At 47.3% G+C, this 15741-nt stretch overlaps 2 protein-coding genes across 3 annotated transcripts in view; one reads left to right on the top strand and one right to left on the bottom strand.

Moving 5' to 3' along the window:
- WDR27 (WD repeat domain 27) overlaps positions 1-11131 on the bottom strand; it is a 134973-nt gene extending 123842 nt beyond the window's left edge. Inside the window, exons 1-6 of the mRNA XM_075089559.1 lie at positions 11054-11131; positions 7151-7340; positions 6124-6265; positions 3613-3737; positions 3017-3130; positions 951-1002 (exon numbers count right to left, since the gene is read on the bottom strand). Coding sequence (XP_074945660.1) covers positions 951-1002; positions 3017-3130; positions 3613-3737; positions 6124-6265; positions 7151-7340; positions 11054-11064 — 634 coding nt within the window. The 5' untranslated portion in view covers positions 11065-11131. The remainder of the gene's footprint in view (positions 1-950; positions 1003-3016; positions 3131-3612; positions 3738-6123; positions 6266-7150; positions 7341-11053) is intronic.
- A 1712-nt stretch (positions 11132-12843) lies between these two features.
- C3H6orf120 (chromosome 3 C6orf120 homolog) lies at positions 12844-15340 on the top strand. Of its 2 annotated transcripts, none has more exons than XM_075089566.1 (2): positions 12844-12962; positions 14599-15340. In XM_075089566.1, exon 2 carries the CDS (start codon positions 14643-14645, stop codon positions 15198-15200), a length of 558 nt encoding a protein of 185 aa, XP_074945667.1. In that variant the 5' UTR covers positions 12844-12962; positions 14599-14642; the 3' UTR covers positions 15201-15340. The 2 variants fall into 2 exon arrangements, with proteins under 2 accessions (XP_074945667.1, XP_074945668.1); XM_075089567.1 differs by lacking the exon at positions 12844-12962 and adding an exon at positions 13440-13506.
- The last annotated feature ends 401 nt before the right edge of the window (positions 15341-15741 follow it).

The following is a 15741-nucleotide window of genomic DNA, read 5'->3' as shown; positions in this document are numbered from 1 at the left end:
CCTTTTGCTCTCATCCTTCCACAAAAGTAGCTTTCAGCTTTAAAGACAATATGTATCATCAGCTATAGACACTGCTAATCTACATATGATATTCTTAAAGTATTTCCTTCGATGTCGCATAGAAAACTTGAAAGCAAACGCGCACATAGTACTCAGACAGTGGAACTGTATCTACAAGAGAGCTTAATTTGCATATCTCAGTAAATGGCAGCAGTTACAAGCACACCCTGTGCAAAAAGAGCTGGTTATGGAAGTGCACTGGAACTGCCTACCACTGCCGTGGTTCAGCCGGCAGCTCAGCCCCACACAGCCGCTCGCCCCCTCCCCCACCGGTAGATGGGGGAGAGAATCAGAAGGGTAACGCTCGTGGGTTGGGATAAGAACAGTTTAAAAATTAAAATTACAAGAAACAACAACAGAAATGCAATGTAAAGGAGAACAACGAGAGGCGCAAAGCCCCGGAAGGGAGGGGAGAGGGAGAACGAACCGCCGGAACGAACCGCCCGCGCCGCAGCCGCTCGCCGCCCGCCGACCCGGCGCCGCGCCGCCCCCGACCCGTAACCGCCCCCGCCTTAATATACTGGTCATGGAGTCACGTGGTATGGAATGAACCTGCCATTGGCCAGTCGGGGTCAGCCGCCCCCGCCATGGCCCCGCCCCTCCCAGCCCCCCCCGCCACGCGGCAGAGCGCGGGAAGCCGGAAAGGCAGCCGCCCCCCCCACGGTGAGGAGAATTAACCCCTTCTCAGCCAAAACCAGCACAACCCAGGAGCACACTTTAAAGGGAAATCTATTTATTACTGGCTTTAAAGGATAATAAGTTTACTACTACTTAGTTTACTAGAACTATTTTCCCTAAATCAACTAAATACTCCAATAATAATTTTATATTATTGTGTAGAAAGAGAACTTTTTTGCTATGAAAAAGTATATAAAAAAAAGAAAACGCACCTGTTAATACTCCTGACTGATATATTAACTGGCCAGTAGAGTAGTCCCACACCTTTAGGAAAAAAAGGTAAAGATAGGCACATACGTACACCTTTAAGGAAAACACAAACGTCAACGGCCATCATGTGGTGTAAACAGAGAAATGCAGCCATTGGAAGTGATGCGATATGGTAAAGGAATTTTTTCAGCATTTTTTTCTAACTGCGTAGGGCTTTGTTTAATTGATAAGTATCCGTAGTGAAAACGGTGAAACTCACCTGGCATGGATATACGAAGTACTTAGAAGTACTTATTATCATCTTTGCTCAGGTTGATCTCTTAGTGACTTAAGCTAAATTAATGAAAAGACATACTTGAACTGCTTCTAGATTTCACACAGGACGCTTGCATAATTTCACAATTTTCTCATTAGGTTCTGGGATAAGAGGTCATTATTAATAATAATGATACTTACGATGCTTGATAGATGCACATGAAAGTCAACTTTCGTTATTAATGTGACTAAGTGATGTATTCTATGCTTAATAGTTTATTAAGAAAGCTAAATAAAAACAACTTTTTCCTCTCACGTTGCTACTTCTATGAGCCTTCCTCTCCACATATACTCCCACTACATTTATCATAGCTAACACAGCTGGGATTGAAAAAATCACAGCCAGACAGTCCCTGCTCTCTAAACATGGCTACGAGCCTTTGTTTAGCTCCTGATCTTTTCCTTGCATTCATGTTTCATTTCTTTCTGAATGTAAACATCATTCTTCTGAAAAGCTGTTTCCTAAGATCTTGTTTCACAAATTTATCTGGAGAGATTCTCACCTATTTCACCACTTCTTTAGCCAAGTAAAAGGGCTAGGGGAGCATAAGGTTTTGGATGCTGCAAGTCCTGCAATCAGAGGAACCAACTATCACAGACTCCAGCACGGCTGCCCTAGAGTATTATCTCTGATCTGCAGAACCGGGCAGAGAAAATACAACTTGAAGACTTACTTACTAAATTATTTGAGAGGCTTGCAAAGTATTTTCATCTGCTGGTAGTTTGAGTCCCAACATTTATCGAGGTTAAAAAAAAAAACCAAACTCAACACTTATTCATTAGGATTTCGTAAAAGTTATCAAGTCTTCATTAAATTCATATGAAGCATATAGATCTTTTCTTTCAGTCATTTTTACCTTGATTTAATTTCTTAGATCAACATAAACTCAATAAGAAACAATCAACCAGAAAGTCAGGATTACTAATATTTCCGAAAATTCCAATTCAATCTTTGCATTTTTTATTTTGTCCAAGAGCAGGCCAAAAATCAAAATCACATTTTCTCCGGAACAAAGAGTTATATAAAAACTATATTTAGGGAAAAAAAAATCCCAAAACAATCAAACTTTGACACAGCAAACTTTAATTTTACTTTAGCTTGTACAGCCAAATGTTGGGCTGTGTTTAGAATCATAGAAAGGACAATCAGTAGTAGATTAAACTGTATCTACTCAAGGTACCCACCCCAGTATCTCCTGGAAGATACACCTGGGTTCACTCAGGCTCTTTATTTCCCCTTGCTGCCTAAGTGTTCTTCAACTGACGTCACATACAGTAGCAGCAATCCATGGTGCCATCAATTAAAATGTTGTCTGGCAAAAAAATCCTACCAGTATGCAAAACCCCAGCCATTGCATGCAATAACCCCAATATTCCCAAAAGGGAACATTCCAATCAGTGTCAGCAGACTCAAAGTGAAATGCTTTCATTCGGTTCAGCATACTGAAACACTTGAGTTACAGCCCAATTGATAAAAATATATTATTTCCATTTGCTAGTTTATAATAATCACAAAAGTTAATACTTCGCTGTAGGAAGTTTTGAATATACAAAACCTGCATTGTCCTTCTAAAAAAGAGTAATTAATTTTACAATAATTTCCCAAGCGACTCCAAGAACAATGTCCTAGTCTGTATGAAGTCAAAGATGTTTTTTTCTTAATCTTCAGAAAATATTTAAAGGGTAAAAAAAGACTACTTCACATATTCACTAAATTATATTTTTTAAAAGTGAAGCTCTAAAATTTCCTTGCCTTAAAGGTTCTGTCTTCAGACACTGATATAAGCATACTTTTCTCCCACGTGCAGAACTCGGCAGCAGTCACTGGAGCCAGGTGGCCAGCCAATTCAGCTTGCATAGCTTCCTTCTGTGATTAGTCAAGTCAAAATAAGACCTGATTAGGTATCAAACTAAAAATGACAATTAGTTAAATGTTTTCATAATTAATAACTGTTCCTAAAAATTGTCAGATTGGGATTCAAAATATTAATTCAATGAGATTTTATTATTGAAACTGCAGCCCTGCATACCGTCCTGCTGGCAAGACCACTACACATGACATTTGCTTCTTCAAAATCAATGATACAGGAGTAATTTTTCAGATGTCTTCAGAATGTTTTCTTCTAAGTTATCGAGATATTGTTTCACTTCAGCTTTTTTAATCTGGTGTTCTGTCCAGTATGTGATGCATTACCAAGTATTAGTTCATACTTATTTTAATTTATGATACAAATTAATGATTTTGCTTAATTATTCTGATTATTCTGACATTTCTGCATCATTATTTTACTTGAAAGTGAATAAGTAAAAGAAGTATCAGCACTGTGGCTACAAAGAACGGTATCTTACCTTTGCACTTAACATGTAGATCCTATTTCCAGCACATACTGCCACTTGTTGATCATCCGGACTAAATCTTACATGAAGCACCATTCCCAAAAGGGTTCCTATAACAGTTCCTCGAGGCGTTAACCCTGCAGCAATTTTGTTGATACGGAGAGTCAATGAAACATAAAACTCTGGTGCAGTGAGATTCTTTGAAACTTTGCACAGCAGTTATCTAACCGCAGAGCTATTCCAGTTTCTGTCAGGAAGATGTACAGAACAACACACGGTTTAATTATACCAGGCTACTGGAAAGCAAAGCACAGAACTATGTGCCAGCAGGATTCCTCCATCTGCCATGTTGCCTAGACATGATCTGCTACTCTTTGAGGTACTACTACTAAGTGTGCCCATCAAATCATACTTCCATTGAAGACTGCCAGGGACAGGATTTTTGGAGTAGGGTGACCTGCCCAAGGAACCCAGCAGTGCCACGTTTGTTTTGGAGGCAAGAAATCCTGACTGAAGCCCAGCAAAACAGGGCTTTGAAAATACTTCTTCCAGGAGAATATCCCAGCCACTCAGCCATCAAGCAAAGAGGATTTTCCTTCTCTTGGTTTTAATTCTTCAGTGGGAAAGCGCTGGAAGAGGAAATACACCACTGAATATCGTTACAGAGTGGGATGATAAGACTAGCTTTGAGAACAGGCTAATGTTTCATCCCTCTCTTCATGACTTCATTCTGGACATCTCAATGGTTCAAGCAGGCCAGTTTCTGCAGATCCTTATTTTATGATGCTGCCTTTAACTATGTGAGGAGATTTTGGACATCTCATTAAATTTTAGGATTTCACAGGCAATAAATTAACTACGATACAGACAAAACAACTACTGATGTCCTTTTCTAGGTTTTATCCTAGATGCTGTGGAATGTTTCTACAACTGATCAACCCGTCAGGATCTACCAGGACAGAGAGACAGATCATACAAAGAACTCCTTAACTACCTTGATAGAGTCAATAAGAATACGGGCAGAGAAAACCTGCCAAGACTTTACAAAGCACAGTGTGGGGAGAGAAATACCACACAGCATCTGCGGATAGAGAGAAAAAGAGAAAGAAGAAAATCCAGCAGCAGAGAAACTGGCTGTCAGATGTCTTTATATTAAAACTACACATACTCTTTATCTGCCTGCTACTAATTGGCTACTCCTAACTTCCATTTTTGTTTCCTCCAAGTTCATAGTCCCATTTTATGCCCATTTCCTGAAGCATTCTTTGATTCTTTATATTACTCTTAAAATTCAAATGTAGTAATGTAGTAAAATGTACTAATGATATTTATTATACAAGCACTTAAAATGTTCGTTTTCTTTACAGCATTAATTTTCATAATACGTAGATTTGCAAAATCAGTGTGGCGTAGAGTACAAGAGTCAACTCCCACACATCAACTCACAGGCAAATCTCTAACTACAGGTAACAAAGAGGAAACTTTTAATAGTGTTGGCCAACACCATGCAGCTCTCAATATCAGCACCGAAGTGGGACTGTAATACCTCTCACTTAATATGCCATAGCAATATATTTTTGACAGAGTGTCACCAGGACTCCAGTGAGTCGTGACCCTGGGGGTCTTGCTCCCTTTCTTTCTCTTGCATTATTCCTCTACTTTCCTGTCAATTTAAGCTTGAAGTTAGCACTGCTCCTTAGAATCTAACTCCATTGGCTGAGGCTCCATCCCAGGATGGTGGTCAGGATACTAGAACTTTCTTCTTTTTACAACATCATAACTCTCTTTCACTCACGCACGCTCCTGCCAGACCAGATACTTGCACTGCTCACACACACACGACAACAGTGTTCCAGACAGAGGCAGGACCAGACGAATCAGGATGTAAAACACTAGTTCTACAGGTACTGCAGAAAAGGTAGCATTTCGTTATTTTGGCATTGTACGCTTAGTTATGCAGTGCAGCTGTGATTCAAAATTTTGCCGCCTCTTTCATTCCACAACGGCAGAACGTAACTTCCTTGAAAGCGCAGCTTCTCTGCCTTTCCCCCGAGGCTGCCAGCACTCGCCGCTTCCCGCACAGCACCTCGGCCAGCTCCCGGGGCCGCCCCCGGCCCAGCCCAGCACCCGCCGCGGGGCCCGCGCCTCCCGGGGTCGTGGGGCCCGGTGGGCGCTCGGGAGCGCGGCGGTTGTTAATGCGGGGGGCCGTTCTGGGAAGGTGTGGTGACCAGGCTGGCTGGGCTACTGGCCTGATTCAGCCTGGCATCGACGAAGAGGAGAATTAGAGAAATAAAGCGCTATTTATCGCTGCTAGGGCTGCTGAGTCTGAGTGGCTAATGCAAGCTACTCAGAAATAACAATCTTTTTATAGACGTAGTAGTGGAAGAAAAGGAGTTGTTGGGGAGTTGTCTTCTGAGGTGGCCGTTGCTCTGAGACTGGCTGGGCATTGCTGAGTGATTGCCTTTGCATCACTTCTTTTTTTTATATATATAATATGTATATATTATATAAACAATACTTTACCTTCTTGCATCTTCTGTCTGCATTCATCAAGATTCCACACTATCACGCGTTCCCGAGAAGCAGAGCAGACAAGAAGTGGATTGATTTTACTTCCAAATGACAGGGAAGAAATTGAGTAATGATGTCCTGACAAATGTAATGGCTGACAAATGTAGATAAAGACTTAAATAAGTCACTTCAAACTACGATTATGAATAAAATTACAAATAGATAATGTACATGCAATTAACAAAACAATAACTATTTTTTTCTTTACTGTATCAAAATCACTTAATCAGCTACAGCATAGCTCTTCTGGGTTTGGCTGGGATGGAGTTAACTTTCTTCAGACCAACTTGCATGGTGCAGCGCTTTGTGACCAAAACAGTGCTGATAACCCGCCAGTGTTTTGGCTGTTGCCAAACAGCTTGCATAGCATCAAGGCTTTCTCTTTTTCCCACTCTGTACCAGCCCCCCTTCCCAGCAAACAGGCTGGGGGTGCGCAAGAGACGGGGACACAGCCCGACCAGCTGACCCAAACTGGCAAAGGGATATTCCCTACCCTATGATGTTGCGCTCAGCAAGAAAACCGGGGTATTGGGTGAAGACAGTGCTGGGGGGCTGGGGGGTTGTCTTCTAAGTTGAACGTTGCTCAAAGCCTCTATGGGGGTTGGTCTGCTTGTAGGAGGTGGTGGGATTGCCATTATACCATTTCTTTTTTTTTTTTTTCCTCTTTCCTTCACTCATTAAACTACGTTTATCTCAACCCATAACTTCTCACTTCTGCCCATCCGATTCTGTCTTCCACCCTGCTGGAAAGGAGTGAGCAGGAGACTGGGTGGTGGTTTGCCTGCCAACCAAGAACAACCCACCACAACAGTTTATATGATTCTCATCACAATAACAAAGCTTGCAACATACGCTAGTACCTTCCCAGCATTAAAGCGAAACCTGGCACTCCTACGCTACCATCAAATATTTTATTTATCTTGTCCTTTTAAGTCTTCTTCTGAAATAGCAGCCTATGAAGTGATATATTCTGGTTTACCTGAGCAGCCGCTGTATTCCAGATGCATAACTCGTTTCCATTCAAAGGGAAGGCACAGTGACGGTGACTACACGCCGGCTGCACAAGGGACTCGGACGCTCTGGATTTAAACAAGCGCTTCTCGCAGACAACGTCAGGATTGCAGCTCCCTCCAGAAGAACAACTGCCCCCGTCTCTTTCCATCCTACGGCTGAAACGGGCCCCGCGGCGGAGCACCACAGCGGGCAGCCCGGCCTTCCCGCCCGCCGCCCGGCCCCACAGCCCGGCCCCACAGCCCGGCCCCGCCGCCCTCCCGCCCGCAGCGGCCGGCGTCCCCCCTCGCCCGGGCAACGCTGAGCGCGAGCTTAACGGCTCCGCCGCACCACCCTGCGGGCGCCCAGAGCAGCGCCGGCCCCGGCGATCGGCAGCGGCCGCTCGGGCCCGTTTCCTCGCCCTCCAGAACATGGCGGCGGCGCGAAGCGGCCTTCGCTCCCGCTCTCCCCCCCGTAGCCGGGGCTGCACAGGAAGCCCCGCGGCCCCGCAGCTCCGCTCCCGCGGGCCCCCCCCGGAGCACTGCGTCCGGCTCGGGGGGCGCCAGCACAAGAGAGACATGGACGTGTCGGGGTGGGTCCAGAGGAGGGCCGCCAGCAGCTCTCCTAGGAAGAGAGCTGGGGTTGTTCAGCCTGGGGAAGAGAAGGCTGCGGGGAGACCTTATTGTGGCCTCTGAATATATGAAGAGGGGTTATGAGAAAGGTGGAGAGAGGCTTTTTACCAAGGCTTGTAGTGACAGAACAAGGGGCAACAGTGTTTAACTAGAAAAGATTGGACATAAGGAGGAAAATTTTTACAGTGAGGGCGGTGAGGCACTGCAACAGGTTACCCAGAGATGTTGTGGTTGCCCCATTCCTGGAAATGTTCCAAGGACAGGTTGGACGGGGCTTTGAGCAACCTGCTTTAGCTTCAAGCTGCATCAGGGGAGGTTTAGATTGGATATTAGGAAGAATTTATTTACTGAGAGAGTGGCCAGGCATTGGAAGAGGCTGCCCAGAGACGTGGGGGAGTCCCCATCCCTGGGCGTATTTAAAAGATGTGTAGACGTGGCACTTCAGGGCATGGTTTAGGAGACCTGGTGGTGTTGGGTTCACGGTTGGGCTTGATGGTCCTGGAGGTCTTTTTCAACCTTAAAGATTCTATGATTCTAAGATGTCCCTGCCCATGGCAGGAGGGGTGGAACTAGATGATTCTTAAAGGGCTTTTCCAACCCAAACCATTCTGTGGTTCTATGCTGCAGCGGAGACAGCATGGACCAGCCCATGACAGTGCATGGAGCAGGATCACTGGAAAGAAAAACAAACCTCTTGCTCTCACCCAGTTTGTGGACAACACCAAATTCGGGGGAGCAGTCACCACGGTGGTGGGCAGGGCTGGCAGTCAGAGGGACTTGTCAGGTGGGAGAAGCTAGCTGATGCGAATCTCATGGAGTCCAACAAGTCCCTCATCTGGCACAGAGTAACCCCCTGCAGGAGGGCAGGCTGGAGGATTGCTGGCTGGGAAGCAGCTCTGCAGAAAAGGATCTGAAGATCCTGCTGAACAAGCTGAGTATGAGCTGCCACTGCACCTTTGCAGCAGAGGCAGCCAGCTCCACCCCAGGCTGTATTAGTAATAGTAGCTAGCAGGTCCTGGGAGTGATCCTTCCCCTGCAGTACTGTGCCCAGTTTTGGGGTTGTTGGTACAAGAAGGATATTGACATTCAACAAAAGCAAGTGCAAGGTCCTGCCCCTGGGGGGGAACAACCCCCCGCACCAGCACAGGCTGGGGGGGACCTGCTGGAGAGCGGCTCTGCTGAGAAGGCCCTGGGGGTGCTGGGGGGCAGCGAGGTGACCCTGAGCCAGCACCGGGCCCTTGGGGCCAAGGGGGCCAGTGGTGCCCTGGGGGGCATGGAAAGGAGCGTGGCCAGCAGGGCGAGGGAGGTTCTCCTCCCCCTCTGCTCTGCCCCAGTGAGGCCACATCTGGGGGGCTGCAGCCAGTTCTGGGCCCCCCAGGTCAAGAAGGGCAGGGAGCTGCTGGAGCAAGGCCAGCGCAGAGCTGCCAAGGGGATCAGGGGCTGGAGCATCTCCCTGGTGAGGAAAGGCTGAGAGACCTGGGTCTGTTCAGCCTGGAGAAGAGAAGGCTGAGGGGGATCTCATCAATGCCTGTAAATACCTGAAGGGCGGGTGTCAGGACGATGGGGCCGGGCTCTTTTCAGCGGTGCCCAACGCCAGGCCAAGGGGCAACGGGCACAAGCTGGAACACGGGAAGCTCCACCTGAACATGAGGACAAACCCCTTCCCTGTGCGGGTGCCAGAGCAGGGGCACAGGCTGCCCAGAGAGGCTGTGGGGTCCCTTCCCTGGAGACATTCACCCCCCGCCTGGACGCGGCCCTGTGCCCCTGCTCTGGGGGTGCCTGCTCCAGCAGGGGTGGGACGGGATGAGCTCCAGAGGTGCCTCCCAACCCCCACCAGTCTGTGACATACTGGAGCAAGCTGAGTAGAGGGCAACCAAGATGGTCAGGGGGCTGGAGAAGGTGATGTACAGGGAGAGGCCGAGAGAACTGGGCCTCTTCAGCCTGAAGAAGAGACAGATGAGACCTTATTGCTGCCTACAACTACTTAACTGGAGGATACAGGGAAGATGGAGCTAGACTCTTCTGAGAGGCGCACAGTGGTAAGACAGGCTGGAACCTGGGAAAACCCAGTTAGATGTCAGGATTTTAATTTATTTACTTTTAAAACACCATGAGTTTCTGAAGAGAGCCTGTGGATCTCTACCCCTGGAGCTGTCCGAGAGTCAGCTGGACGTGGCCCTGAGCAACCTGATTTAATTAGACCTGTTTTGAACAGGAAGCTGGACTGGAGGAGTCTGGAGGTCCCTTTCAACCCAAGTTATGATTCTATGGTCAAGTCTTTGATCCGCCCCAATTTAAATCATTTTGGAGGCCATCAATCTATGGACTCAATACCCACCCCAACTGCATTTCAGACACTTTCTACAGGAATGTCTTTCTTGGGCCTGTCTGCAATTAACACTACAAGCATTTTTGCTCTATATGAGCATGTAATATATGTTATAGATGACAACACAATCCCCTTGTGTTAATTTTGCCTGGAGAAAGTACCAGTCCAAATTCTCTTTTACGTGTCCTTGTGAATTTAGGAAAAAACACTGCATGGAGCACCAGCTGCACAGAAGTAACTCAATGCACTGATATGAGAGTTTCTTTTCTGGGCCGTGAGTCACGGCTGAGAATACTAGGGAAAAGTTTCACTGTAATGTGTTGATGACAATTTTCACAAGTGATACAGTCATGAATGTGTTATGACAGTTCAGTCATCAGTAAAAATAAATGCTGATACAGAAAAAAGGTGTTGTTCAGACAGGCAAACAACCCCTGCGAGTTAAGAACTTGCTCTGAAACATGTTGTGTCTTTGTCAGTAACTGTTTCTTGGCAGTTTAGTGTGCTTTTTCCCAATTCTTTTCGCTGTGGTTTATTTTCATCTTTCAATCTTTGTAGCTATAATACTGTCAACAACCTACTGTCTATAACAACTGGGGAACTAGTAGAAATCCAAGGAAGTATCAGAGACCTTGGACTGATTTCTTGACTGATCGAACAGGAGTTAGAACACCAGTGCCTTTCCTGCAGCTGGACCCTGAGCCAGTGAAGTCCACCTGATGGAGACCAGCTCAGGCAGGCGTGGACCACCGCTGCTTTCTGCCCCTCCAATGGGTGCTGCGGCTCCTCGCTGAGGAGCCGCTCACCCACTAACATGACATGAAGCAGATTTCAGCCCTCTTGGGACAAAGTGGCAGTCGTAGGGGAACACTGGTGACATGGAAGTGTGCAGCGAGAAATTTATACCCCACCACACCACCATGAAACATACCTCCTGGCCATGTCCTCTTTCTGTGCAACACAGTGCTAACAGACCTGGGCTCCAGCACGTTCCCACTTCCTACGGAACTGGTGGCCACGAGAGAAAAAAAGACTGTTAAAATTTTAGGGCATTTTAGGGAAACACCGGTTCTTTATCATATCATGCTTTTGTGTCCAACAGTATATTTGTTTTGGTCTCAGTGTTCAATCATTGTAAGAACAATTTGAAATAATGAGATTTACCAGCTTTAATATTTTAGCATGTTTTAAGCAGTTGGTAAGCCTGTTTGTAAGACTGAAATTGATTTTATTAAAGCTCAAATTTAACAGACTCCACATTTGGCAGGTTTATGCACCCTGTTTGTTTGAGGTAGGAAGTTACGTGGGTTTTATGAAATTAGAGAGCTATGAAGACAGAACATCAGCTCATGCTGTTAATACGTGACCCTTGAGGTACACACACAGATTCTCTTGAATCTCTCAGTACTCAATAACACTCCACGCAGATCGCTTTTTGGTTTCAGTCTAGGTTACAATTTTAAAGAGCTCAGTCAAGTTAAGGTAACTGTGCTGAAATCAATGGGTGTTCAAAAACAATGATTTTTTATTTCCTCTTCACACTGTGTTTTTCTGTTCTGTGATCTTAGGTGAAGTTTACGCTGATAGCCACATAAACTGCCATAACTGTTGAAGGGCAACCTATCCCCCAGTTAGCCTATTACATCCAATTTCAGCACAGATAAAATTCAATTTCTCTAATTTTAGGATTTCATTGTGAAAAACGCTTAGCATGTTGTAGAAAAATGTACATATTCCATCACTCAGCATCTCACCATCCTCCTCGAAGGTGCCATCCTTACCTCAGAATTCACAGCTAAGCAAATCTTACCTCACTGGACTTGCTAGTGCCTGGTATGTAAAGTATGATTATAATAATTTATGATTATCAAAGCTATATATTTGGCTATATATTATGATTATCAAAGCTATATATTAATATAAAAATTTCTTTCAAAGTGGAAGTTCAGATTCTGCCTTGCTGGTATATAGAGAGCGTTTCCTTCCTAGTATGTTAATTATTTATTTATAGTTAGATAAGTCATAGGCCAGTATCAGAGGGAGGAAAGGCTGCTTTCTGGCCAAATTCTGCCTGGAAGCGTCCAGCAACCAGCAGCACTTCCCAAGTCAGACAGGAGCACTCTACAAACATGCGGGAGAGGCATTAGAACCTGGCGTCTAGATTAAGCGTGGAGTTTAAGAATCTTACGAACTCCTTGGAGGATTGCTTTGAGTTGATGGGGATGCGACCTCAGGGAGAAAAGGGTTAAATACCAGTTTACAATCCCATGTCAAGATCCCCTCAGTACTCAATATTAAATATAAATTTAGATGAATTACATCTGTGGATTAGATTGGACCCCGGCCCGCAGCACTCGGACCCCCACAGGCAGCCGGCGGGACCCGCCGCGGCCCGACCCCCCTCCCGTGGGGTCCCCCCGCTTCTGGCCGTCAATAACATACCCCCGCACCGGGGCGGGCCGGGCCGGGGCCGCAGCCATCGCCGGGCCGGGGCAAGGCCCGTCCTCCGGGACCGGTCCCTCCGACATGGCGGCGGGCGGGGCGGGTGCGGAGGGCTCCGCCTTGGCATGGCGGCGGCCCGGCCCCGCCGCCCGCTCTCGCGATGGCGGCCGGGGCGGCTCCCGGGGCGGGCAGCGGGGCGGGCCTGCCCCGCCGGCTCCTCAGGGGCGGCCTCCGCGCCCGCCGCGCTGCCCCGGGGCCCGCCCGGGCCCGCCTCAGCCCGCCCTGGGGAGGGGCTGGCCCGCGGCGCCCGCCGCCGCACGTCCGCGAAGCCCGCCGCTCCGCCTCGCCTCACCTCGGCCGTGGCCGCGCCGTCGCCGGAGCCCCGCGGCGGGCCGGAGGTGAGCCCTGCCCCGGCCTCCGCTCGGCGGGGCGGCGCCGGGGCCGCTGCCGTGCCCCCCGTCCCTCGCAGCCGGCCGTCGCCTCAGGCGCCCGCGGAAGGGGGGGTGTGTGGGGGGGTGGCGGTCGCGGCTCTGTCCAAGGTCTCCCGAAATCGCCTCATTTTCCGCCTGCGCTCCCAGCGCCGGGGCGCTGCCGCTTGTCCCCGGGTAACTTCGTTATTTGCTCCTCGGATGTGGAGTTTTCGCTGTTCCCCCGCTCGGATATTTCATCACCGTGGAGTCAGTGCCCTGGGACAGGGAGACATAAGGCAAAAGGCCGGGTTTCTGTCGGTCTGGCTGGTTCTGTGAATGCCGCGCTCCCTTCTTTTATGCTGTCTTTGCGGAATTGTGGCCTTGCAGTATGGAGAGGCCTCTGGGGCGGAAAACTTGGGGCTGCAGAAATATTTGTACGGCTTTTTTCCCCGTAGATTGCTCAACCGTGAACGCTCTGAGGTTTAAGTGACGTCTCGGCGGAAGCAATGCAGTTTGTTCTGATGCTGGCAGGGTACAAAACAGTACAAAACCGGTAGCTTTCATGTTGAAGATAATTGTAGTATCGTTATGGAAGGGATGAGAGGGTGAAAATCTTCACCTGAAACATGAAAGAGCGTATACTTGTGGCTCCTGTACTTGACTGTGATTTGCGTGTCAAATGCAGTCGGCTGTACGCTTTGGAAGCCTCAGCAAGGTGCCGAGCGTGTTGCTTTGTGCACAGACACTTAGGGCAGCTTTGCGAGGGCTGGAGCGCGGCAGGCACGCTCCGCTCGGGCTGCCTGGCTGCGAGCGTGGTCGAGGAGGGAAGGGGTGCAAGAGCCTTAACCTCGCAGCAGCCCTTTCCATCTCCCCCTTGCCCCGGTAGCTTCAGCCTTCTGTTTTGTAAGAAGCGCTGTAAAGAGCTGAGCGTTTGTAGGGTAAGAAAATCTTTAGGCAAGTAAATGCATATTCTTTTTTATTTAGGGAAAATATGCCAAGTTTAGTCTTAGAAACAATCCACACAGCGGAACTGTAAATGAATGTGTTATTTCACTAGGTAATTTGGTTTTATTTCTAACTCCGTTCCAAGTCAGAACACATGCTGCTTCACGCATACATCCAGATTTGCACCTTTACTGTCTTCTGAAGTTAAGGTGAGAGGATGGGAGAACGGGTAGGATGCCCTAATACCTGATACAAAGTTCAGCTTCTTCAAGCACGCAAAAGCCTTCTTTAACTCTGTTTTTTTAAAACCGAGGCTAAAATCATCCCTGGTGTTCACCTTTTCTGGGTGTCTGACAAATCTGGCACGTACGCAGGCAGAATGAAACTGAAGTCTCTGTGTCAGGTCTGGGTGAAAGAACACCCCCTTGATTAATTTCTGTTTAACTTCTTTAAGAGATTCAAGCCACTTTAATCCTGCCGAGCTCCGAATCGCAGCAACGGGTTTTGTTGCTACTAAAAAAGAAGAAAAGTTAGTGAACATACTAAATTGAAGTTGCTTAACTTTGTATGGACTAAAGCAGATTCTAAAAATTATCAAATTGGAGGAAAAAAAAAAAAAGAGTCGATTCCTTCCAGGAGTGGAATATGCTAAAATCCGAATTATGTTTTGTATTCACAGGTAGCGCGCAGGACACGGGAAGAGTCTGACTACAGCCGAAGACCATGGCAGCACGCTGGAGAAGAATCCTGGTAATACTTGCGGCAGCTCACGTACTGTTTGCGGTAAATACCTTTGGGGAAGAGGACGTACCTGAAGAATGGATTCTTCTTCACGTTGTTCAAGGCCAGATCGGAGCAGGAAACTACAGCTATTTGAGACTAAACCACGAGGGAAAGATAGTACTTCAGATGCAGAGTTTAAAAGGGGACGCGGACTTGTACGTATCCGATGTGACGCTTCACCCCAGCTTCGACGAGTACGAGTTACAGTCTGCGACTTGCGGCCAAGACGTTGTCCGCGTACCCGCGCACTTCCGCCGCCCGGTGGGAATCGGGATTTACGGTCATCCCTCTCACCTGGAGAGCGAGTTTGAAATGAAAGTGTACTACGATCGAACAGTTGAACAGTATCCGTTCGGCGAGGCTTCTTACAACCCCGAGGAGATGGAGGCAAACCAGAAATACTCACGGTCTGCAGAAGATGAATCTCAGGATGAGGAATCTGTTTTCTGGACTATACTTATTGGAATCTTGAAATTAATACTTGAAATTCTTTTTTAAATTGATACACACTGGACTAAATCTCACTTCAGCCTGTGAAATTGACCGTGAATGACTTGCTGTAATATTTAATACTCTTTGTATGTTTCCTGAAGAGGTATCCAGGTTACTTTTCCTAAACCAGAACGAAGTGGGGAGGGGGGGAAAGCCATATTTAATTTTATACTGTAAATCCTCCCCATACGTAAAACGGGCGGCAAGCACAGTCTTGGCAGTGTTCTTCAGAGACCAGGGCTTAAAAACGAATGTACAGTTGGGATCTTGTTAAATTCCCTTTAAACAGGTGCTTAGGAAAATTAGCTCCAATTCAGTATTTTCTAACGTTCTTTTATAAAGAAAAGTAAAATAACCACTGCTGCACTTCAGTGCCCCCGCTCAGTTTAGAGCATATTTAAGAAGAAAAGCCACTCCTGAGCAAGTATCTCCAGTAAAACCAACCAGCAACGGCTTCTGAGCGTATTCAAGTTGGGGCGCCCAGGGTGAAGGAAGGAAAAACCCATCCGTCACCGAAGGGGAGAGCTGATCTGTGTTTTGCCTGCCT

Source organism: Phalacrocorax aristotelis, chromosome 3 (genome assembly GCF_949628215.1).
Source record: "Phalacrocorax aristotelis chromosome 3, bGulAri2.1, whole genome shotgun sequence".
NCBI classification, from domain to species: Eukaryota; Metazoa; Chordata; class Aves; order Suliformes; family Phalacrocoracidae; genus Phalacrocorax; species Phalacrocorax aristotelis.
This window is presented reverse-complemented; position numbering and strand designations above follow the sequence as displayed.

Coding starts and splice junctions, on each gene's coding strand:
- C3H6orf120 (XM_075089566.1), top strand. CDS start 14,643: ATGGCAGCACGCTGGAGAAGAATCCTGGTAATACTTGCGGCAGCTCAC.